Raw genomic sequence first — 26,002 nt, 5'->3', positions numbered from 1 at the left:
TGTGTAATTCTGTGGGAATAGGTGCTCAGCTTATTTTCTACATTAAACTACAATAAAATGAAATAAACTCTTTGAGGGCAATGTTGCTGCCTACAAACCCATAGCTTCAGTCCAATTTTGTTCACATAATTCCATTAATCCCTCTCCCCATTTTACAAAATACCTTGGAATCCAATCTGAGTTCAAAGTCTCTAGATCTCAAGAGTGATTTTTATCTTTGTAAATAAGCATAAATGGTTTCCCTTCGTAGACTTTCTAATGACAGGTGCCAGAATACTCTCAAAATATTCTATGAGTGTTTCTAATACCTAATAGGGCATTGGGCCAGTAAAACAATTATAAGAAAGAGCTGGAAGAAGGAAGTGCTTGGGGTCTTTGCTTGGAATTGCAAAAAGGTTTTCTGAAAAGTGTTCACTGGTAGCATTTGCTTCATATGCCCCCCCTCCTGCCCACCCGAGTCTTTACAATAATTTTCAGCTTGCTTAACTTTCTTTTACTTTCCATTTCCCCATTTATTATACAATCATTTGATTGTGCTATCTGTACAGAATGCATAAATTGCATATTTGTGCATCTCTATGTGCTTCATTTTTCTTTATTTTAAAATGTTGAAATAAAGGTTTCCAGGGTGTCTTACCTGTTTCTATTGCACTTTGGAATATAGGTCAAGAGAAGGAAACATTTTACTTTTTGTTCAGGGATAACAGGATTCACTGAGACCTGTGAGGGGTGGTGGTCATTGTCTCCACATTTTACATTGTATTTGATATTATAAAAGGGAGCAGAATTTAACCCCCACCTGTACTCTTATTGCTTCAAGTGGTTGTATCAAATTTAATCTAGGTATGGTAAAAATGGCAATGATTTCTACAATAAATGAAAGGCGGAAATTGATTTCAAGGTGAGTCATTCCACTTTTAAGTGAGTGATTCCCCTCTGTGTGTATATAACATGTAAATGTACATATTTGTATGCAGTGTAGTACAAGCAGTCTAGCCTAACTCAAAATTACTACTAGATGATGTCAACACTCTATTATGGAGTCTGATCAGTTGTGAGGGCCTCGGTTTGTATGGCAGAATACACTTTCAGCCCTATATGATGTGGATAAAGAGTGTGCGCCTACTGACCCCATAATACAAAAAGTTGGTTGTAAGCTTTACTGTATATACTATATTTCCTGTCAAGTATTTCACATCAAGTTGTAATCCAAACATCTCAGAATTTCACAAGCCTTTCTCTTTTTCACATTCTTTTCCTATTCGCTTCCTCCTTGCTGTTTATTGGTCTTGTACTTTCCATTATGCTTATGTAGACAACTGTCTAAAGAGATTACTCTAATAATTTGTTTACAAGACTTCCATTAAACACAGTTTATTGCTGGCTCTACAGTTAGGCTCCCAGATAATCGCTTTCAATGAAGCAAGTTGCTTTAAAGATCTTTAGTAACTGTTATAATCTAGTTTTCTTTCCTGATGGAACCTGTTTCTATAACTTTGTGCTACGGTGAACCAAGATAATCTGATGTCTATTAAGCCAAAGTAGTTTGTCTGTTTTTGCCTGTAGAATTATGGTGGTTTGAAAGGCTACTCTATTACAATTGCAGCTTTGAAATCATGCATAGTCACAAGGCTCTCACAGTGGCCAAACCCACTTTCACCCGCCTCTGGTATGTAGCACTTGATGTGTTAGCCAAGTTTAAATGTAGCCTTAAGGCCAAGAAAGGTTATCTACTTTGTGTTATATTCCATCTGTGAAGAAAGCATTTAGTCTTCTCTTGATGCAAAATTAACAATTTTAGTTTGTCCAGTAACTATCAGACCTTAGCTTAAGCCTAGTCAAATGTCACAAACATTTCATTTTTGTTTACTGCTTTTTGTTGTGAGATTAGAACTGGGACAAAGTAGGGTGAAGCTGAAAAGAACAACACTAGAAAAACAGAAGGAACAACTGTACAATATGCAAAGTCCTCTATTCCCATACTTCACCTCTGAATATCATGGCTGCTGGTTTTAAGAAAAACCCTGTATGCACATAATGCTCAGCCATGGTTTGTTAAACAACAGGTTTCCCCACAGTCCATCAAACCATGACTTGTTTCTCCAAAATTTGTTTTGTTTTCCTACTGCTTGTACATTATAACTCTATGACATTTAGGGTGGAATTACCAACCAAATTGTTAAGGAAACTTATCTAGGCATGCTTTGTAAGCAAACAGAACTTGGCTTGCCTATAACGTGAACCAGGTCTAGATGGGAATATTTTGAGGACCTTCCCTTTAGCGGGTCCTCAGTGGCATTAGGCAATAGTCACTGAATCACTTGTTGATCCAGTAAATTGAGATGCTTTCCAAACAGCTATGGAGGAAACATGTATTAGGAGAAATAAAACTGCTTGCATTTAGAAAGTTGCTTAATGAGTAGAATTTCTAGGTAATTTGAATAAAATGTTCCAATCAAAATCTCCACTGAACTGTTTGTTACCTTGAAATTGAGTATCCAATGTGTAAAAGGCAGTTGATCAAATAATTGGTTAGATTCAGGGGCTAACTTCCAGTTAGGAGTGTTTCCAGTCTAGACATTTTTCCTTCTGTGCCAGTTTTACTAGTGGCCCTTTCTGCTTTTTCTATAAGAAGATGGTAACCTGTAGCACATAGGTTACATATGAACACCCAAGATTTGATTTGATTTGATTTGATTTGCAGCCCAAAGACCCCTCTAAATTTTGTCTTTCCCCCAAATTAAAAATTAATTGTTTTAGCTGCATGTATATCTGTGTGGGCTAGAAAAAGACAATACTTTCCTTATACAGTAAGCAGAGAATACATAATCTGTTGTGTGGTGCTGTGTGTTTGTTTGTTTGTTTGTTTGTATGTCTGGGAGGGAAGGAGGACCAATTATTTTAAATGTCATGTGGAAGAGAACAGGACACCAAAACACCTTTAATATTTGCAAGGTTTTATGCTTGGGGGCAATATGGTTTATCTATTTGAGTAGGGAAGTCCTGAGTACAGGCCAACCTTGGGTTACAGACACTTCAGGTTGCGTGTTTTTGGGTTGTGCACCATGCCAAACCTGGAAGTACCGGAACAGGCGCAGACACGGCACTGTGGGTTGCGAACGTGCCTATTGCACGGATCACTTTCGGAACCCAAGCGTCCACTGTACTGTGGTGATCCTTTGCTAGTTTTTTCCACAGGTTGGTATATGGATGAACCTGCACACTTCATTTAAACCTTTTCCCTCTGTACTTTTTTTGTCACTTTCCATGCACCAGAAATACTAACTTGTCTATCCCAGGAGAGGAGAATTGCCCATCTGTAAAATGTCAGGGAACATAATAACAATAGATTTGGGCTTATTTTCAGAGAGAAGCAGAGAGAAACAGTCATGTAGGGTGAGGTCCTCAGACTATTTATTTATTTCATTTCATTTGCTTCCCTTCACCCAAAAGTCCCAGGTTACAGCATTAAAAACTATTTAAAAAACCCATCTCTTGGCACTTGCCAAGGCCCATTGCCCCCCCCCCAAAGTTGAGGACCCCAGCAGTAGAGGATGCACATGGGTTTGCTTGATAATTGATGCCAATTTCATACATATAGTGAAGTGATGTACATCACTGCAACTGGGGTGTTTAGGTTGCATATTTGTGGCAGCCAATACAAAGCTGCTTTACTAGAAATTGTCATAGCTTCTCAGCGATTTCCTAATTCGTTTTTCTGTTCACTTGCTTTCAGATTCTCACAAACATAAAGATAAACACAAAGACCGGGAACACAGACACAAAGAGCACAAGAAGGACAAAGAGAAAGATCGAGAGAAATCCAAGCACAGTAACAGGTGAGATTGCTGGCTGTTGTCAGCAGGTTTGTTGTCCTGACGTGCAAAACTAGGCCTGGAAACATGTACCGGTTGCAAGATTACAGTCTGAGTGCTTGTCAGCTGGCTAGTGGGGAGGTGGCATGCATTGAACTTGCTTCATGTGATCCCATCTGATTGGGCTATTGGCATACTTCTCAGCTGTTTCCAGCCATAGTTGGGGGAGATGTGTACATGATGCAATCTCAGAGATTGGCTAGCCCAGTCAGGCTGTTGTTGGTCAGATAGTATTGTGTCTACTATGCCAATAAGTACATTGGCTGGCCTAAGTGTTGTGCAAGGCAAGAAGCCTGCTTTAGTGACTTTTGTTCACATACTCTTTAACTTTGCAGGAGATGCAGGCTAGTTCACCACAAATTAAAACCAATAGTGCTTGCTCTTGATAGGCATAGCTGTGCTTTGGTACTGGCTTCCTTTCCCTACTTCAAAGGTCTCCACATAAATTGGTGGCCATTCTCATTGGAACTCTTGTTTTAATAATCTTCCTGAGTCATAAAGTGACACTTGAAATGGTAAATTTAAGACAGCTATTTTTTTACTGTTTGGGGGTTAACCAAGTTACATGTAAGTTAATGTTACTGAGGTTAAAACCTGTAAATAGCTTCCAGATATCAAATTATGGGCTGCCATTCTATGGTATATATGACTGCCCCCCTTCATTCACATAGCCTTATTTTGTACCTAAACAGTTACACAAATTTAACCTTTTAACAAATTTAACACCTTGATCCCTTTTGTGCTTTTTTCTAAACTTGAATACATTTTAATAAACCATTTCATTTTCCAATTTGTGATAGATAGCCAACATAACTCCAAAACTTACAACATTCATAGACGTTGGAGGCAGAGGCTGTAAATGTCTTAGCTAAGCTGTTGCACACTTTACTGGTTGCTTAAATCCCAGCAATGCCAATTAACACACTTTGCAGGGAATGGGGGTGGTATTTCACCTTTTGCTTCCAAATGTTGCTAAATTGTTGTGAAACTCTCTTCTCTCCTCCACCCACATTGTAGTGTTTACAGCCTTTTAGAAAGGGACTTTTTGCATGGTATAATGCAAAACCTGCTTGGCTTTTGGCTCATTATTCTGATGTGTTTGTTGTTTATAATCTCAATCACATTGCAGGCTTCCAAAAGATAAGATATATATCTTAGAAGGTGAGCAAAAAAACTCAGCCAAATGGGTGGGGTGTAAATAAATTATTATTATTATTATTATTATTATTATTATTATTATTGGTGAGAACACAGTGGATAAAGGGTAGACAGTGCCACAGGCTGTAGCACCTGTAGCACCTTATTCATCATGCACATGTTTACTTGTGTCCATTCAATGAATCTTGTGTGACAGTTCTGCCCAAGTGAGGAGCTCTTGGTTAGAATTTATATGCAGACAAATTTATTATGGTATGTAGAGCTTTTCAAGTATGATTGCTTAGTAATTGTATTCATATTTTATGGTTCCCTAAAACTTAGAGGCATTTTAAATGAACATATTTATATACCAATCACCTTATATTCATTATCTGGCCACCTATTCATGATGATTTCCTGCACTGACTAATACAATACTTTGGCTCTTTCTAGAAGGCACGCTGTGCCCCTTTACCTGATTCAATTCAGTAGTACATACTTCTGAGTAGACACAATAAATTGCCTTGTCCCATCCAAGCATGCACTGTGTGATGTGCACGATTCAATTATAATAGATTCATTGAGAACATAATATTTGCAATTTGAAGCACTTCATGTGCCAGATCAGGAAGTGTATACTGAGATGACTCCCCTGTGTGTCGAGGGGATCAAGCATATGAGTGTATCCTGCCTCTTATGCCGCAGATCGCCTATATGGGGGCTCAACGTGAACTGACTACATAACTTGGATCATGCATTTAATTCAGATTTTTTTCTAGGATATTGCTCTTGCAATCTTGGCCCATGTGCTTTAGGGTTGGATTCATGTTTCATATTTAGAAGATGTCTGGTGATGTCTGAGGAGGTGGTACAGGCATGCTGAGAGGGCAAGTAGGGGAGGTGCACATTCCTCACTTTGTATAACATGACTATGGTAAATCAGTGAAGAAATTCTGTCACTTTTTCCATTCTTACTCCTTTTGTGTTTTGAAATCACATGCCTCCCATGTTTCATCTCATAAATATACCTGTGCTCAGTCCTACCCTAGGGAGAGAGGGAGAGAGAGAGAGAGACCAGAACTCTATGTCAGGAGTTGAATTACTAGAACCTGTATAAATAAAAGACTTTATATACTAATATTAAAACCTCAAACTTGGCTCGGCAGCAAATCTTCCAGTGCTCAAGCAGTGTCTCTGCTTACATAGAACTCTGTAGCATACACCCATGTTAGGGAGGCAGGTTGCTGAATTACACTTAATATGAGCCAGGAAGTGGGAAAACTGGCCAAAGGGGCAGGCCTAATTCCTGTAGAATGGTTTAGGCCTGCATAAGGTGACGTGTAAGAGATGATCAGGGGCAAACCAGAGTGTTTGGGCTAGCCATATTGAAGTTTTGGTGGGGTGGGGGTTGCCTTGGTACTAGAGCTGTTTTCATACTTATAAAGTTATTCCATTAAGGGAGCAAAATTTATTTATTACAATTATACTGCAGCCTTCCTCCCAAAGGAGCCCAGCCAACATTCAAGTTTACTTGAATTTATTATTGTTTCTGGATTAATCTTCATGCTTTTAAATCCAACATATTGGATCCAACATCCAATATCTTTCAGCCCAAAGGCAACTTGGAAAGCAGGCTGGTGTACAAAGGAAATGTAGCAAAAATGTGGGGCTTCTTAGTAGAGAGTATAAAGTTGCAGGACATAATATTCAGGTAACTCACATCTTACTCGAGATTTCAGTTCTGGGAGTCCACGCATGAACACAGAAATGTATGAAGCCGGGAACAACCCCCTCCTGTGAGAGGGCTGCTTACTCTGCTTTGTGAAGGCGGTGCCTGTAACTATTATAATCAGTTTTTGTTTATAGCAGTCTATATGGTTCTTTATATAGCTTGCTGAAAGTCCTGTGCTGGTTCAAGATAATAAATGAGAAATAAATGTATTTATTTGAGTCAGTACAATACATAAGTGCCACAAGGATTAGGCTCAGGGTGGCTTGCTATGTCATATTCAGTGCAGTTTTTTTGTGTGTTTTTTTTGTTCATCTCCGAACAAAAAGCTACGTCTTAACTCTAGCAATGCCATTAATGTTGTGAGCAATTTCCAGAGAGTACAGTGATGCCTACTTGAAGGAAACACTTCCTGAAGGAATAGCTGTGCATCAATCTACTAATAAAGTAAAGTGCTTTTTGCAGAGGTTTTTTTTTAAGTACATCTCAGAATAAATCATCAAAATACTTTGCTTCCTGTGAATCAAATCAAAAGCTTTTATGAAAACAAGGAACATGGAGCAGAAACATGCAAACACTGAGTAAAACACTTCATCGGAGCAAAAATATCGTTTTCTAGCTCTACCATGCTTCTCCACACGTAATTGGCCGAAACAACCTTTCAGATTCCTGTGCTGAATCTGAGTCCTCCAGTTTGGTGGACCACAGAGTGGAGTAGTGCCTCCCCTGCAAAAAGAACCACCACCAATTTTCAGTCTTTACGCCAGTTGCATGTTGTCTTATGCACTCTGTCGGAATAAGAATTCTGTAGGCAACACTTAAAAACCAGGTCATTAGACATTAGGCTTTTAAGGCCTTTATAGAGTTGTTTCAAGGATAAAATGAAGGAGGGGAGACCAGGTATGCTGCCTTGAACAACTTGGAGGAAAGGTGGGATATAAATATAAAATAATAAAAGTTGTGATCCCAGCTCAGCTATGAGTGAAGACTGATTCGTGCAACAGTCTCTAAACCTGATTTGTGCATAGACTTGATCCATCCTTCATGATTCAGAGGGGAAGCTACGTAATGCAGCTTCGGTGGCAAGCTGTGAGCTGATGTTTGAAGGGAACAGAGTGTCCTTTACTATGATCTAGCTGAAGGAGAGGCTGTCAGGAAACAACTAACCATTCATTATCATCCTGCCCCAGGCTGAGGAGTAAAAGTAGCTGCAACACACTGCTGTCCAACATCTGGGAAGATAACTGTGTTACACTAGGGCAGGCTTCCTCAACCTCTGCCCTCCAGATGTTTTGAGACTACAATTCCCATTATCCCTGACTACTGGTCCTGCTAGCTAGGGATCATGGGAGTTGTAGGCCAAAAACATCTGGAGGGCCGAGTTTGAGGAAGCCTGCACTAGGGCCAGTTGCTTTGCCTACTAGAGAAGGTAAGCTTTCCGAAATGGTAGTCTGTGCCTGTTGGCCAGGTTGAGAATTAAGCAATGAATGCAGCTGCAGTGTTCTCTTCTTGGAAATGGCCAAAGTAACATTTTGTACGCTAACTTGCCCTGCAAGCTTCCCTACTTGTTCTGAACCTTGGTAGAAGAAGGAATTCCAGAGCTTGCGCAGGAGAGCCAGGGCCGGCCCTACCATTAGGCAGAGTGGGGTTGCTGCTTCGGGTGTAGATGCTGAGGGACAACATTCCCCTGTATTGGAGGATAGAGCTGTTTGTGCCAACAGCCTGTCCTGAATCCTCTCAATTAGCACGTTGCCCTCAAGAGCCATGGAAGACACTGGCCTATTACCACTGATAGATCCAGCTGCCAATCTCCTTGGCTTCTGTATGTAGAACAGGGGCTTTTTGCCTCAGGCAGCAAAACACCACCTTATTAGTTGTTAGGTGAACAGTTTTTGTCTGTGCCAGCAGGAGATTGTTTGCACATGCTGAACATGCTTTTTAAAGTAAGGACTGGACTGCAGTGTAGATTTGAGTCAATTGTATTGCCTGATCTCAGGCTGACGTATGATCCAGGTTGCCATCCCCATGTCATCCATTTCCCACCTGTCAAATGGGAATTATGTTCTCTCTTTCACAGGATGGCAATCTTTTTATTTTTTATTTTATTTTTTATTTTGGCACTGTGAGGGTTTGATTAGCTGCTTGTGCGTGAAAACGTGCTCCCTCAGAGTTTGTGCGCCCCCACAAACCTCCGTGTGTGACGGAGCTCCTCAGACATGTCTGCTCTAGTCACTAGTAGAGTCCGACAGTGGCTGTCTGCGGAAGCGTTTCCAACAAAGAAGTTCCTTAACGGAAACGCGTCTCCTGGACTCACGGCGTGACAGTTTCCTGCGAGGTATGGGTCTCCCTATGGGAGACTCCGATACCTCCCCACTGTTTTCGCTGGAAGCCTCCCTGAGCCCTCCCTTCTGCTCGCATTCCCTCAGAGACCCACTCCTCCCCCTGCTGGTCCCTGCTTCAGCAGTTGAGTCTCTTTCATCCTGCCTGAGTCCCTCCACCACCTGATGCTCTGATGGCAGTTCCCTGACATCCACCTCCCCTCCAGGGCCCCCCTCACCCCCTCCCAATTCCTCCCCCCTGGGAGGTGAAGGGCTAAAACCCCGAAACGAATCTTCCTCATCTTCTGACGTCTCGAACAATTCTCTCCATCGATCGTCGTCCTGGCCAGCTGAATCCTCCTCCTCTTCAGAATCTGGGAACCCCTCCAACTCCTCTTCCTCGTCGGTGGTGGCAAAGTATTCCCTTCGGAACCTCGCTACAGGCTGAGGTTTACGTGGGAACCTCTGATGAAAAGTCTCTATTAAAACCTCGTCATTGACATCCTCTGCCCTAACCCAGGTGTTTTCCGACTCCGGTTCCCCTTCCCACATTACCAAATACTCTACTTGATCTCCCTTCCACCTGGAATCGAGGATCTCCGCTACATGGTAGCTGTGTTCCTTCTCCTCCATTGCTGGTCCCCTAGTGACCCTCCCCTCACTGTCTCCTCTATACGGTGACAGCAACGACCTGTGAAAAACTGGGTGCAGCTTCATGTGGTTCGGTAACCGGAGCCTGAAAGCCACTGGATTGACCTGCTGTATGACTTCAAACGGACCCAGCCTTTTGGGTCTTAATTTCTTACAACCTCCTTTGAATGGCAACCCTTGGGTTGACAGCCACACCTGGTCCCCCACCCTGATGCTTTCACCTTCCCTTCTGTTTTTGTCTGCTTGCCTCTTATATTCCTCCTTAGCCCTGTTTAAGTTGAGTTGGAGCTGGCGATGGATCGCTTCCATTTCTTCCACGAACTGTTCTGCAGCTGGAACGCTCCAGTTCTCCCCCTCCCCCCCTGGGAAGGCTCTGGGATGGCACCCGTGATTAGCCAAAAAGGGGCTCATCCCCGTGGACACGTTCTCTGCATTGTTGTAGGCAAATTCTGCCAACGCCAGCTTCTCCACCCAATCATTCTCTCTGTCATTAACATAACACCTCAAATATTGTTGGAGAACCCCATTTGCTCTTTCCGCCTGCCCGTTGGTTTCAGGATGACGGGCCGTCGAGAAATTAACCTCTACATGCAGTAAGCTCATGAGCTTCCTCCAGAACCTGGAAGTAAATTGTTTCCCTCGGTCTGAAACCACCCTCAAGGGGGCGCCATGCAACCTAAACACATTCTCTACAAACAATTTGGCTGCTTCTTCTGCTGTAACCGCATGTGAGCAGGCTATGAAGTGGGCCATTTTAGTTAACAGGTCTACTACAACCATGATGGCTGTTTTCCCTCTAGACCTTGGCAGATCAGTCATGAAATCTATTGCCACTGCTTCCCACGGTCTCTCAGGTGTGGGCAGTGGTTCTAATAAACCAGCCGGCGCCTGCCTCTCCCCCTTGGCTCTTTGGCATTGTTCACACCCTCTCACATACTCCCGCACATCTTCCCTGACCTTGGGCCACCAAAATTCCCTGGTAACCAGCCACATGGTTTTGTGTTGCCCAAAGTGCCCTGCTGTGGGGCTATCGTGCAGCTGCTTGAGTACTTTCTCCCTCAATTCCCCTTCAGGTATATATAACGCTCCCTTATAATACAATGCCCCATTTCTCTCCTCAAAACCACCGGGTTTGTCTTCCTCCCCTCTGAGATCCCTGAGTTTCCCCTGGGCGTATGCATCCTGCACCGTACCCTCTACCAATTCCCTTTGCCCCACCAAAGTCGCCCCACACACCCAGCGGTCCTCTGGAATGATATGGGTTTCTTCGGGTGCTCCCTCCCCCTCCAAATATTCAGGCTTGCGTGAGAGAGCGTCCGCCCTAACATTCTCTGGGCCTGGCACATAACAAATCTCAAAGTTAAATTTGGAGAACTCTTGGGCCCATCTCAACTGCCTTTGGTTGAGCACTCGCGCCGTTCTCCAGTACTCTAGATTTTTATGGTCCGTGCACACTTGCACTTTATGTTGTGCACCAACTAGCAGATGCCTCCATCTCCGGAACGCCTCATGAATAGCAAGCAGTTCTCGGTCGTACACCGTGTAGTTCCTCTCGGATTTGTTCAGCTTCCGCGAGAAGAAGGCACACGGACGCCACTCCGACTCCTCCTTCCCCGGCTGCAGAAGAAGCACCGCCCCTATGGCTCTGTCAGATGCGTCTGTTTCAACCCTTAGCTTCTTTCGTAAATCCACATGCAGAAGTTGTTCTTCAGAGGCGAAGGCCCTTTTCAGTTCCTCAAACGCTCGCCCCGCCTCCGCCGTCCATACAAACTTCTTCTTACTGCTGAGACAGTCAGTGATGGGCGCCGTCAGATGGGCGAAGTTGCGGATGAACTTACGATAAAAGTTTCCAAACCCTAGGAACCTCTGCACATCCTTCTTGGTTTTGGGTGTTTTCCATTCCAGCACTGCCTGTACCTTGCCGGGATCCATGGCCAATCCCTTGTCTGACAGGCGGTACCCCAGGAATTCCACCTCCTTGGTATGGAACCGACACTTCTCCAGTTTGACCCACAGCCTGTTGGCTTGCAGTCTGCTCAACACTTCTCTGACGTCTCTCACATGTTGCTCCTCATTCTCAGAATACACCAACACATCATCTAGAAAGGCAACGCAATTCTTGTAGAGCAAAGGGCCCAGCACGTGGTTCATAAAAGATTGAAAACACGCGGAGCCTGCTTGTAATCCAAATGGCATAACGAGGTATTCAAACGCCCCCAAAGGGGTAAACATGGTGGTTTTCCATTCATCCCCTTTCCTTATGCGTATCAGGTTGTACGCCCCCCTTAGATCCAGCTTTGTGAAAATCTTTCCCTTCCTCACCATGGTCAAAATATCATCAATTCTGGGCATAGGGAACGCCACCGGTTCAGTCACTGCATTCAGCCGCCTAAAATCACATACAAGTCTCGGCTTGTCCGCATTTTTTTTGTCCACAAAGAACACTGGGCTCCCCCCTGCTGCTTTGGACTCTCTGATGAAGCCTCTCTTCAGGTTCTTGTCAATGAACCCTCGCAACTCCTGCATTTCCCTGTCTGACATGGCATACAACTTGCCCACGGGAAGCTGTGCTCCAGGGAGTAAATTGATCTGACAATCAAAGGGTCTATGAGGTGGTAGTTGGTCAGCTTCCTTCTCGCTGAACACGTCGCTGAGATCTGCATACTGTGGTGGTACCTTCACCTTTCCCATTACTTCAGTCCCTGCTAGGGTGGCTTGGGCCCCTACTGAACCCTTCTCCCCTTTGCAGTGTTCTAGGCAATGTGCTGAACCAAAGGACACCACTCTTTGATGCCAGCCAACCAGCGGATCATGTAGAGCTAGCCAGCTCATTCCCAAAATAATGGGAGCGCCTCCCAGGGTGGCCACATTAAACGCTATCAGTTCTGTGTGCCTTGCCACCCTCATTATCATTGGGACAGTCTGCAAGCGGACTCCTCCTCCCAACAACTCCCTGCCATCAATCGTGGTCACCTGCAGGGGGTTGCTTAAAGGGATGGTCTGTATCTGGTGTTCAGCAACAAACTCCTTGCTCATAAAATTGCAGGAGCTGCCTGAGTCCAATAGCGCCTTTATTTTTAGGGGGTGCCCATTCTGCAGCTCTAGCGACACTTCAATCACTAGAGCAGGTCGAGGAGCTTCTGGCACGGGCACTTTCACTGCTCTTTGGCCTGGCTGCAGTGCCCCAATTGTGGCAACCAGGCGTTGGCTTTTACCTGCTCCGCTCCCCCTTCTTCTCCCCCCTCAACAGCTCCCACCATCCCTTGCCATTCCTTCCTCTGGGGGCAGACTCTGGCAAAGTGGCCTGGCTGTTGGCAGAGATAGCATTTCCGGGGGCCCTTTCCCTCCTTCTTAGCTCCCTCGCTGGTTTTTGAAAATGCGCGCGCGCGCGCTGTTCCGATTTCCATCGGCTCTGCCGGCGGGAAAGCTGGCTCAGGAATGTCTGGAATGCGGAACTCCTTCCAACGTTCCCCTCTCCCTTCCCGCCTCTCCAAGGCTCTTGCCTCCTGCCGCGCTCCTATGGTCAGCGCAGATTTGGTCAGCTGATCCATAGACTCCGCCCTGGGGCTCCGTGCCAGCTCGTCTTTCACCCCCGAAGAAAGACCTTCTTCAAATAGCATTTGAACGGGTGCCGCCGATAAATCCCAACTCAGTCTGTGAATCAGCATGGTAAACTCAGTCCAATATTCACGGACAGATCGACTCCCCTGCTTACAAGCCATTAGCTGTCTGCGCACCACCCCTTCCTCAATATCGCTGGAAAACATGATATCCATTGCACGAAAGAACTTCATTGTGTCCTTTAGTATGTCATTGTGCGTTGCCATTAGGGGTCGCACCCAGTCTCTAGCCCCTTTCTCAAGATGCCCAATTACAAAAGCAACTCGCGATTCCTCATCAGGGAACTCATCGAACTGCACATTAAGGGCATATTGCATCTCTGTCCTAAAAGCATGGTAGTCCTTGGGGTCCCCCCCAAATTTCTGCACCAATCCTGGTACCTTTCTGGGGAATTGAGTGGCTCTCCCCTTCTTGTCTGCATCCTGAGCCCTTCTCTCCTCCAGCCTCGCCGTCTGCAGGGCCAGTTGAACCTCCAACGCTCGGTATCTATCTTCCAAGCTTGGACCAGCTCCAGCCCCTGCTCCTCCGGTTCCGGTTGGTTCGCTCATGATGCCTTCTCTTGCACAGGCAGCGTACAAAGACTGTCGGACTGCTGTGAGGGTTTGATTAGCTGCTTGTGCGTGAAAACGTGCTCCCTCAGAGTTTGTGCGCCCCCACAAACCTCCGTGTGTGACGGAGCTCCTCAGACATGTCTGCTCTAGTCACTAGTAGAGTCCGACAGTGGCTGTCTGCGGAAGCGTTTCCAACAAAGAAGTTCCTTAACGGAAACGCGTCTCCTGGACTCACGGCGTGACAGTTTCCTGCGAGGTATGGGTCTCCCTATGGGAGACTCCGATACCTCCCCACTGTTTTCGCTGGAAGCCTCCCTGAGCCCTCCCTTCTGCTCGCATTCCCTCAGAGACCCACTCCTCCCCCTGCTGGTCCCTGCTTCAGCAGTTGAGTCTCTTTCATCCTGCCTGAGTCCCTCCACCACCTGATGCTCTGATGGCAGTTCCCTGACAGGCACATAAGCTAGTTTACCAATCTTATTCATAACAAACAGATATTTAAAATGAGGGCTTATGTCTTGATGTGAGGTGCTCCAAATAGTTCTTGTCTGATTACAAAACGATATTAAGTTAAATGACACATTTGCTTACCTTCACTTATTAGAAGCTGCACTGGTCTGTGAGTTTTTCTTCAGAGACACATACCATTTGTTGGTGGTTTTTCCCTATTTTCTGCTGTCATGCAAATTAAATCTCTCTTTTTTTTCCTGTTGAGAAGTTTGCTTGTGGTGACATTTCATATGTGTATGTTCTCTAAATAGGTATTTGTTACCAGGAAAGTTCTTACTGTGTCTGTCTTTTTCACTTGTCAATTTGTATAGCTATGGGGTGCATGTGTTTGTGACTGAAGTAGGGAAACTGATTGTAGTGCTGCAGGTGACAAGAATTCGTGTCAGTTGTATTTAATACACCCAGGTAGAAGTAATGAAAAAAAGATCAGAGGATGTTTTTGCAGTAGAAAAATGTGAAGAATCTTTAATGTGCCATGACTAAAAGCTGGCTAAAAATTTGTTGTGTTCCTGCAATTAAAAACTGTTACTTTTTGCTGGTGTCCGTGTCTGTTGGAGCACATCATAGTAGCAATTAACCTCCATCATAGTGGCCAGGTTTTGATTATTATCCATTGTTTTATAAACCATGGTTTTAAGAGGTCTCTTCCCTTTTCACTATCAAACACTCTGTTCAGTGCAACAATCCTGACTTCATGAAACCTATTCCCTGTTGTACCCAAACTACACCATACAACTCTGGCTTAACATTGGTTAATAACCTAGCATACTTAGCCAAGCTAGTATTGATCCTCTCTTAATTCTTTACAGCACCTGTACATTTTCCCTTTTTCATTTTCTCTTTCCTATCTTCTCTTTTGAAGCAATAGAGGTTGGGAACCCAAGTTTCTCAAGACAATAAACCATGAATGGGTAGAAAGAAGTATATTCTCTGTCCTCCAAGCAAGGAGCGGATGACATTTAGGCATTCCTAATTCTGCATCTGCTTGCTTTGCAACAGGCAAACAGACAGCAAAAGTCAGACCTGATTATTGGATATGAAGTTATGTAACTTAACCTTATCAGCATCATTTTCATGAAAGGGGGGGGATCACAACTGCATAAAACAAAAGTGAAATAAAAATACTGTTAGCCGGTTTAAGTTTGTTAGATGTTGTAACAAGTGGGCTTTCCATTTTATGAAAGTTGGATTGTTGAAATAAATTATGTGAACCAAAAAAGGTTGGCCACTGTGGGGAACAGAAGATTGTATTAGAAATTCCATCTTTTTGTATTTGGTAAATGTGATTTCTTTATATGTAGTGGTTCTTGCCTTAAATACTTAAATGATGAAGTGACTCAAAAATTGCATCCCATTTTTAAAAGAACTAAATGTTTTATGGGCATTTGGAGAAGGTATATGACATTGAAGGCTGGTATTATATAGTGTTTAACCAGACCTGGGGAGACCCAGGTTCGAATCCCCACTTGGTCATGAAGTTAATTTGATGAGCAGAGGAGATCACTATCGCTTAGTCTAACCTTTTCAGAGTGGTGGTGAGCTGAAATATGGGGAGGCATATTGTTGTTGTTGTTATTTAAGTTTATTAGATACTTTTTCTTGTCGCAGGCAACTTAAATCAACTTTACAAAAAACAAACTATACCATCCATTCATTAAAACCAAGAAAAAGTACATTAAAAATATTATTAGGATATGGGCAGAATAAAAATGTAATAAATATAGTTGCTTATTTGACTTTATTGTGGTATGTGTCTCTACATTAGGGACGAAGAATTTTCCAGATTCAAGAAGCAGTAAGTCACATTGGAAGGGCTTGTGGGAGCTGAGAATCAAACCATAAGAAATAGAGTGGCACTAGCAAGTGGGAGGAATGAAAGGGGAATCCAGAGTACTTAGCTTGCAGAGTCATTGAGGGGCAAGAGGGTCAGGATAATGAAGTAAGGAAACCTAATGAGTGTAATAGGAGAAGGCTGCAGTTGACTTCTCAAAATGCAGTGTTGGAGTTCTCTTAAGAGCTGCTTTCTTTATCATGTGCCTGGATATAATGTAATCACGCATAAGCCTTAAATCTTTCCCTAGCAGGATATACCACATCTTCAAGGGTTTTTCAACAATTCATCTCTGTAATCTACAAGTTTAATTCTAATTATTGTGGTCTAAGCAGCCACTGAATAGTTAATTGGGAAATGGACCACTTTCTAAAGAGACTGGGTTTTGTTTTGATTTTGGCATTAGAATAGAATTACAGTGGTACCTCAGGATGCGAACGGGATCCGTTCCAGAGCCCCAGTCGCATCCCGAACAGAACATAAGACGCGTCTGCGCAGGTCGCATTTCGCCGTTTCCGCACATGCGCGTGACGTCATTTTGACCGTCTGTGCGAGCGGCGAAACCTGGAAGTAACACGCTCCATTACTTCCGGGTCGCCACAGAGCGCAACCTGAAAGCGCTCAACCTGAAGCGTATTTATCCTGAGGTATGACTGTAGAGATATACCATTTTCTTTCTGATGTAATGAAAACCCATCATTTTTTTTAGCCTTAATATACGTTCCATTTGTTCTCTCCCTCATAAGTGAAACAGGCCACTGGTGGGGAGAGGGAAGAAGTGAGGCTTGGCGAAGGTCATATGGAACAAACATCATTGGTTTCTAAAATGCACTAACAGGAGAAGCATGTAACTAGACATGGAAGAACTCCTGAACTCAGTTTCTGGCTCTTCTAGTGACTGAATTGAGTGAACCACAGCCCATTGCTTAATTGCTGTGTGCCTCTGTTTCTCTCACCTAATAAATTTATCAATACCAATATGAGCCATAAATATGATGTTTGGTGTTATAACTACAGGGTTTGTCTTCTTTTTACCCCGTCTCAGTAGGGGGACAAATCCACTGAAGGTTCCAGTTAATGTCTGCTGTTAAAAGCATAAATGCCAAGATGTTAGCACTGGGCTTAAGGTGTACTGAACAGTGCACATATATTGTTGAAACTCCTTCAGGCGAAAATGCATTAGTCTGTGGTGTCCCCGAGGCATCTTGACTTTACTATGTTTCTTATTGCTACAGTTGTGTGATTCTTCATATTAATAGAGAACTTTCTAGGGCTTGGCGTGTCAATTGCTACCGATCCTGTCCCAACTGACTCTTGTATCTTCCAGTGAGCACAAAGATTCCTCGGAGAAGAAACACAAAGAGAAGGAGAAAACCAAACACAAAGATGGCAGTTCAGAGAAACACGACAAACACAAAGACAAACACAAAGATAGAGACAAGGAGAAACGAAAGGAAGAAAAGGTACAGGATGGTGGTGGGGCTGAATGGCACTGCTTTGGACTGGGCTTTTGTTGTGGATAAAGACACGAGCAGCTTCACATTTTTGACATTTTTAAGCTGTTTTGCTAGTCAGATCCCACGTGCAGTTTCAGCAGAAACTCAAGGCTATAAGAGCCGTGGCATTAGGTGTTAGATGACATCACTGTGCATCTGTTTAAATGGCTGTTGTAAACTTGTCATAATAAAAGTCATGTTAAACTTCATAGCAGCTACAGGCCGAACTTCAGCACACGTTGTGTTCTACATGAGGAGGGATTCTGTAGGTAACTTGATGCAGGATATTACAAACATTGCACCGATGCAGGTGCACACCTTAGCCCAGCCTTGACAGACAGAAGAGGGACAGACAGGACCTTGATAATTTTCTTACCCATCTGTTCATGTCTGGGCAAAGTGCATAATTATGCAGTGTAACAGTACAAGCAGAAGCCTTGTCTAAATAAGCCAAGGAGTTGATAGCAAATTCTACAGTTGTGGCCAGACAAAAGGAAAAACTTCGGGAGAACATCTAGATAGATAGGAAAACAGCAGGACAAAGCACGTATTGGAGATTGACCGGACCCAATAATGCTGAAAGCATTTCTGAGGAATAGCTGGAGGTGCACTTGCTCCTGGTACAAGGGTCTTTTGTCAGTTACATTTGAATGAACAGGGAAGATATGACAGTGCTTTTTATAGCTTACTAACCAGCTCTCACTTCTGTTTTCAGAGTAAATCATCTGGTGAAGTGAAAATAAAGAAGGAAAAAGAAAATGGCTTCTCCAGGTATGCAACTGGGAGCCTTGTGTGAAGAAGACTGTTAGATTTTTAGTTTTGACTTGTACCCAGAAGATGAGTGGAATTTCTCAGTGGGATCCCTGAGACTTCTGGGATCCTCTTTTCTTGGCCCTGATAAAGACTCTAAAATAACATAGACTTTTAAAGTTGTTCCCTATCAATATCAAACGCTCGGTAGAAGAACTGGGAATTTAGGGTGAAACTAAAGTTGTTCCTCCTGTGCACTGTTTCTAAAACAGTATTCAAGCATATATAAACTGCTTGATTCTTAGTAGAAGAAAGCAAGGACCCCTCTTGGTATTTCTAGGAACTGCAATCTTAAGAATGTAAAACCCGCTTGTCAAAAAGCCAGCAGCAGTTATGCTCAGCATAAATACCTCGTGGAACTGACACCAGACTTTTCCACTATCATGCAGCTTGTTTCCAGCAATCTCCTGCATTTTGAGGCACGATGGTGGATTGATTTAAAACACAGCCTTTAAAATCTGCAGTGCCTTTGTACTTTTAAATACTAGCATTCCTTGTACGAGTATTTTACTCTGCTGTCTTGTATTACCAGCTGATCTTATCAGTGTTAGATATTTGAAGTGGAAAGCAGATCAGGCTACATCTTTTTAGAAGAGAGATGGCACTGCAGAAGGTGACCTCATTGCCTGCAGTGTTTTGGGTTTTGTGGAGTTTGCACTGCACTGAAACATCCAAGCAGACTGCAGCTCTAAGATCTTTTGTATTCCACAGAACACAATCTTCATTGCAAAATAGCTGCAGAATTTTTGCCTTTGGAAAAAAAGTATTTTTAGAGTCAGCTCAATAAATTAGCTTTCAGTGGCTGAAATGTGGTCTCCTGAGTAGCTTTGTAAAGTGACTTCCATCAAAATGGCTCCTTTAGCAGCATGCATTTGTTCCCAGTAACTGTAGAGGTGTATTTGCCAGCGCTGCTGAGTTTTTCCAGCTGTGAGCTCAGGCAGCTTGCATTAGCATGCTGCTTATTCCTGATAAACCATGATAAGGTAGGAAGTCTGGGTCAATATGATGTTTGAACACAGCCACTTTTTGTTACATTGTTTTATATGCTTTGACCCACCATGGTTTTCACTGGAAGGGCAAGCTACAGATTCTCTTTAAATATGAATACCCCCCCACACACACACACCGTACAAAAATGCCATGCATACCTGTAGGTAAAACAAAATAGAACTAGTAATTTATATTATGGAATACCCCAATATCCAGTGTGTGGATATTTCAGGGAGAGTAGATTTATTAAAACAATTTTAAAACTTGAATTGTTGTAACTAAAAAGCAATCAAGTAGTTTGAATCTGACACATCTTTAACACGTAATACTTGCTAACATCTACAAGTTTCTGTTCAGGATTTGTAATCCATTGTCCCATTGTTGTAGGATTTTTTTCTCATTATTCTATGCAGCCTTAATTTAAATCTGAGCTTCCCAAAATGGTACATCTGGAGGAATATAGAAACCTAGTAGGGTGTTATGGCAGAGATTTTGGAGAAAACCATACACAGATCAGCTAAGAAGCGGGGAGTTATTGGTATCCCCACCAGGGTGTTGGGATCTACTTTCCAGGATGTTTATTTTAATTTTCTTTTTTGCTGACACCAAAATGGGGGGGGGGGGAGGTTGAGGGGCAGAACCCCACCAGCCCTGCAATATGGTGTTATATTTTCAGTTTAGCTGAAACTATATGAAAGTCACACATCCTGTTCAACTCTAAATATGGCAGGGATAATGAGAGAGTTCTCCTCACGTGGGTTGCAGTGGTAGGTGAAGTCAGGCTACAAGCTGAAGCTTAGTAGTCATGTTCTTGACTAAATAACTCATTTCCTTTTCTGTCTAGCCCACCTCGTATTAAGGAAGAAATGGATGACGATGGCTACTACAAAGAAGACTATAAGCCCCTAAAGAGACCCCGAGAGGATGATGAGTGAGTAGCTTGTGAACATTACCTACAGTGAAAAGCGGGGAAAATGGGACATTTGCATCTGTCTATAGCAAGCAACTATAGTATCTTGCCTAAGTCATAACTCAGAATAGACCCATTGAGATCAATGGATTTAAGGGCTTAAGTTCTTTTGCCCATTCCAGATATCAGTTGTCACTCAGACATCATCATTCCACTCAATGAAAAGTGAATGCTTTTAATTACCCTTGAGGGAGGGCCACATTCTGGGGGGTTTACTTTTTTTTCTAATAGCGCAGTTTTTTGTTTGTTTTCATTTTATGTAAGCGGCCTTGATCTTTTGAAAGGGAGCTGACAAATGCTTTTATAAAACAAAAGAATAATGAGTAAGACAAAATGTTAAGGACCAAATGAATAGTGAGTGTTAATAATACTTTGTGAACCCCAGCTGTCTTCTATAGTGAATTGCCTTGATCCTGCAAGGGAGATGTTAATATAGGAGCAACTGTGGACCTGATGTGTATATCACAGTGCTCATCTGGATCCCGCTACTCCATCTGGGACCGCTAGGTGCCTGGGATTCACACTGGGTCAGGACCAGTATCAGTCGTCCTACTAGTGTAACCCCTTCCTGCTGCAAAGGGAGTTTAAACTCTCCCCGCCCCCTGGTCCTGCAACAGCAAAGAGAAGAAAAGCGATCAGTGCAAATGAGGGGCAACAGGTTGCGTCAAATACAAAAAAAGCAGATTTTATTTCTTGATTGTACTCTGCAGTAGCCATGTATAATATGGTGTCAGTGTGTGCACAGCACAGGTAGAGAACTGGCATTTGTCTACAGACGCTGGAAAGTAGTTGTGTCTGTTCTTACGGAAGGGGCTTCAGGAAACGTATAACTTAAAGTTAAGCAGCAGGTTTCATCTGAGCCACAAGAGTTGGGGTGTTGGTGCTTTTGGAATGCAGGCTGTAAGCAGCACAGCAGCAACATTTGTGTGTGGAGGGCGAGAGTAATAAAATCCGGGACTGGAAATAAATGATTTGTTTACAATTGTTGGATCTGTTTCAGTGTTGACTACAAACCCAAGAAGATCAAAACTGAAGATATAAAAAAATCAAAGAAGCGGAAACAGGAAGAAGAGGAGGTTTGGTTGAATTTATATTTTCTGGATTTCTGGGGTAATAACAGGTTGTGGAGACAACTGTGGAGAAAGAACACTTTATTTTGCTTAGAATATCCAATTTAGCATTCATCTGAAAACAATAACCCCAAAAAAACATGATGTCTCGATCTAGAGTACATGTTAAGATCAGTATGTAGAGATCCTGATTTTTGGCTAGATTCATGCAGAGAGCATACTGGTGGCTGGGCTCTGCTCGCCACAAAGTTGCAACTCCACCTCCATCCTTAGGCTAAGTGGTCCTCATCTCCTTTTTTCTCTACATAATGCCCTTTCACTTCTCTCTGCCTCCTGTATATGCCTTTGCCAATTTATTTATGTCATACCATGATACACTCTGCATGTTAATTGATGATAATTCCTTGCCACTGGTAGGAAACTGAATAAGTAGTTTGATTCAGACCAAGGGCCTTTTTGTGAGAAGCACATTTCAAATGGTTTCTTACAAAATTTATTTGTTTTTAAATGTAAGAGTATTTTGTAAAACTACTCCCTGTATAGCATCTCTCTCTTTAAAAAAATCTCTCTTCAGGATGTCAAACCCAAGAAAATAAAGAGCAAAGATAAGAAGCCTCCTGAAGGAGACATGAAGAAGAAGAAAACAAAAAAAGAAGAGGAGCAGAAATGGAAATGGTAACACACCTCTGATATTTCAGCCTGTGGCTGGCTGCTTCCTCTTACATCTGAAAAAATGCTGACTGAAAACTCTTTGTGGTTGGACTTCAAAGCTGCAAACAGGATTATCTTCCATTTTAGAGGGAAAAGGAAAACCCCAGTTTGAGCTCTCAGCTAGTTAAGGATTTGTTAGGTTAATAATTGGCTTTCAACCAATTGATTTATCATTGGAACAAAAATTTAATATCCATTTTATTAGAAGTCCTGAGGTACTGAAGTCATAACCTTTGTTTCTCTTATTATTAGGTGGCATGTCTATCTGTTATTAGAACGTTTAGCGGTAGTTTTTTGTTAATATCAATTCACTAGCAGCAAAAGTATCACAAAAATTAAGTGAAGTTTACAACTAGCACTTTGTTGATTTCATAAAGTTATATTTGCTCAGCAAAAATTGCCAGTTAGGAGCAGTGAAAATGTTCGTTCAAAAAGCCCTCTACCCTTCACTTAAGTACACTTTTTAAACACCTGCTCACAGCCACTGTTCATTATTCATGATATTGTTCACAGAGCATCAGTCTATCAAGGACTATTAGCCCTTTCTCATTTATACCAGTTGCTGGGAATCACAAGTGTGAACCGTGTTGCTGCAATCTGGTTCTGCTTGTGGGTTTCCCATACACTGGAACAGGCTGGTGCTTTTAATCTGATCTAGCAGGGCTCTTATCTTCATTTTGTTCTTCCAGTTAGCAGTTGCTTAGACTAAGGGAGCGTGTCCCTGTTGCTGAGGTAGCCAGACCAGTGGTCCCTTGAATTATACTAGCAAGTGGACCCCCTCAATTTACACCTTTTTATCAAGGGATAGAAAACACTGCTGCATCATTTTAGAACAAGTGAAATCATAGAATCTTAGAATTGGAAGGGACCTTGAGGGTCATTTTGTTGAACTCCTTGCAAGGCAGGAATCTCAACTAAAGCATCCATGACAGATGGCCATCCAACTCCTGCTTAAAACTTCCAAGGAAGGTTTTTGAAACATTCCTATTTCCCAGCCCCGCAAAAAACAGCTTGGCACCTAATTTTAAAGTTGGACTCTACTAATTAATCCACTGAAGCTTTAGTTGACAAATCTAACAGTTGAAAGCTTACCTCCTTTGAACCATATTAATACTTTTTGTAGTTCTGCCAAACTAGTATGCCTTTTGCAAGAGAATCACTCTTTATAAAACTTCATGACTCTTGCTTTTGTGTTACGAACATGCTGCTTAGCCTTCCTTCAAAACGTTAACCCTTACAGGCTGCAGTCCACAAACTAAACCAACCTTTTTAGGCATATGCAGCGATGTAAAGCTAATCTTTTTTCTCTTCTTTTTCTTTTTTTAACTAACATTCCTGAGCATTAGCCTACCTCATACCACAGGGAATTTTAAAAGAAGCCTGTGAAAGCAACTGTCTAAGATTGAAAATTCAAGGCCTTACTCCATGCATGGCATCCCTCCACGGTTTTCTGGATCAAGGCTGATTTGATCCTGAATTTTGCTTAAAATGGACACAGTGCTAACAGTCTCATAATGGTGTATTGCATTGCAATCCACTTTGTGCAGCAGTGTGTTTTGAATAACTTTTTGGTGTTTGTTCTTTAGTTTTGTACTTTTGGCTAACCAACTCCCAGTGTTTCGAGATACACTCCTTAGAGAGAGGCTGTGTCAACAAACTGATTAAGTGAAAACATTCCAGCAGATATTTAAACATACTTTATGGCTTCAAAACCCAAGGATCGTTTTCATTGAGAATTTGTTGGCAGTTTCAATAGAAAATAGTTCTGAGGAAGAGCTTGTGGTTTTTCCTTTGCTAATTTTCCTTTGCTTTATGCTTCTTGTTTCTGTGTTTCATCGTGAAACACAATGCCCATTACAATGCAGGGCACTCTGTCTTTACTTTTCTGTACTTAAAAATTTAAAATACAAATGTAAGGAATAGGTTTTTTTAAAATGTATTGTAATATGTGCACATGTCAGGGAGCCACGATTGGCCATTGCTGCTATGTCTTCCCACCACTGTTTTGCAGCCTAACACCAGCTGATAGAGTTCTAGGGGGAAAACAAACACATGGCCAAGCAGATATCTCAAGCTTAATGTAGAGTTGTTCATCCATGCTTTCTTGCTGGTTCTTACCATTGCCCACTCCCACCCTTGTACCCTGTGGAGCACAGCAGCCACACTTTTGAAGTGATCCTGCTTTCAAATGAAAACTTAGCCCACGTTGCCCAATTAACTCCCGGAAATTTGCATGTAATTCAGCTGGTGATGCCCCCCCTCCACCTCAAGCAGATCTGACAGAGTGAAAGACCAGGGGATATTGAGGGGGTGGAGAGATGCCAGTTGTTTTAAAAGAAACCTGTTTGGTTGGGTTTTAGAGTTTAGGGTTTTAGAGGAGTAATGCCAACCTTCTATCAGATTTTAGAGGAGTAATGCCAACCTTATATCAGATAAGTAATATGAGGAATCAAGCTATTATTCTCAGCACTAGTTGTAGTGGTAGATAAAGTCTCTCTGTATTCCCACATAGCCAGGGGTGAAAATGGCTAAGGTCTAAGTCATAGCAACTCTTTCCAAGTGGTAGAGCTGGTGAAACTAGCATGGAGGAAATTTATGATACTTTGGGCTGCTTCCAATGTTTCTTTTTATCTTTTAGGATCTTTCTGTATCCCCATCCTACCACTATTTCTTTTGGAGCTACTTCACACAGTGTGTGATAGCTGCAGGACACCTTAAAAACTGTTGCTAAGAGCTCTTTCCACACAGTAGTAAAGTGGAAGCTAAAAGGTCCTCTCCCCTCCTCGCTCCCTTCCTGCCTGGTATACACCATAGAAAAAAGTTGATGAGTATCTCTGCTCTCTGTATGTTTCTACACACAATGAAAACAAAACTTTTTTAAAATAGCATCTACCCGCCCTTTACCCAGTGCCTGCTTCTGCTGTTAAGATATTATGTGACCTTCAATTCTGCCGCTTGAAATACAGACAGACTAAACACATAAGTCAGTTGCTAAGTTAATCTAGGAAGAAAGATATGGCTCACTGGTGATACGTTGCGAATCCCTGTACCGGAAATGCCTATTTCAGGTTTTTCTGTAGAGACATGACAAGTACCTGAGAATTTGAGCCTTTCAGGTTTGGATTTAGTGTTATTGCAGAAAAGTGTCATCCCCTGCTGCCAGTACAACCCAGCAGACTTCTAAGTGGGGATGAGTTTGGCCTGTGCCATTTCTGTACCTCAAGCAACATTAATCACCATTTCCCTCTTCTGACCACAGGAGAGGTCACTGACCCTAGTGCAGGTTACTCTGGGGATTTCTTCTTGTTGCTTTTACTAACACCCCAAGTGGTGTATACAAATAAGACATGCATCTAAACTGACATAAAAACAATGCTAGCTTCGTTGTGAAGAAGTCTGGAATATATTGTCTTGCTTGTGAGGCGGTCAGAAAGTGCTGGGTGATAAATGCAGACATGGGTAATGTGTGTAGCACAACGGGTTGGCTTTCTAGATTAAAATATAATAGAAGTTTTGTGTGAATAAATGAAACAAAACAAAACCCATGTGCCCTGAGGGAAGGTGGAAATGAGGAAGCCCAGGCGAGGAAGAGTATAACCACCAAGTCCTAAGAGAACTGTTGGGGCAGCCCCACTCCAGCCTTCCCTGGGGCTTTTTAAGAAAGACCTATATCCTCTCAGGGAAGTCAGAGGCAAGGAAGCTGAGAATATTTTGTACCATTTCCTGTTCTAATAT

The 26,002-nt window shown here is 42.7% G+C and overlaps 1 protein-coding gene across 1 annotated transcript in view; it reads left to right on the top strand.

The window, feature by feature from the left end:
* The window catches only part of TOP1 (DNA topoisomerase I), an 82,233-nt gene that overhangs the window by 35,872 nt on the left and 20,359 nt on the right, over positions 1 to 26,002 (top strand). The window contains 6 exon segments of the mRNA XM_081196828.1: positions 3,737 to 3,839; positions 17,548 to 17,683; positions 18,432 to 18,487; positions 20,361 to 20,447; positions 21,487 to 21,562; positions 22,131 to 22,231. Of these exon segments, the coding sequence (XP_081052954.1) occupies positions 3,737 to 3,839; positions 17,548 to 17,683; positions 18,432 to 18,487; positions 20,361 to 20,447; positions 21,487 to 21,562; positions 22,131 to 22,231 (559 nt within the window).

Source organism: Podarcis bocagei (genome assembly GCF_964188305.1).
Source record: "Podarcis bocagei genome assembly, chromosome: 5".
In the NCBI taxonomy this organism is placed as follows: domain Eukaryota; kingdom Metazoa; phylum Chordata; class Lepidosauria; order Squamata; family Lacertidae; genus Podarcis; species Podarcis bocagei.
The sequence above is the reverse complement of the archived record's forward strand: the minus strand, read 5'-3'. Positions and strand labels throughout refer to the sequence as shown.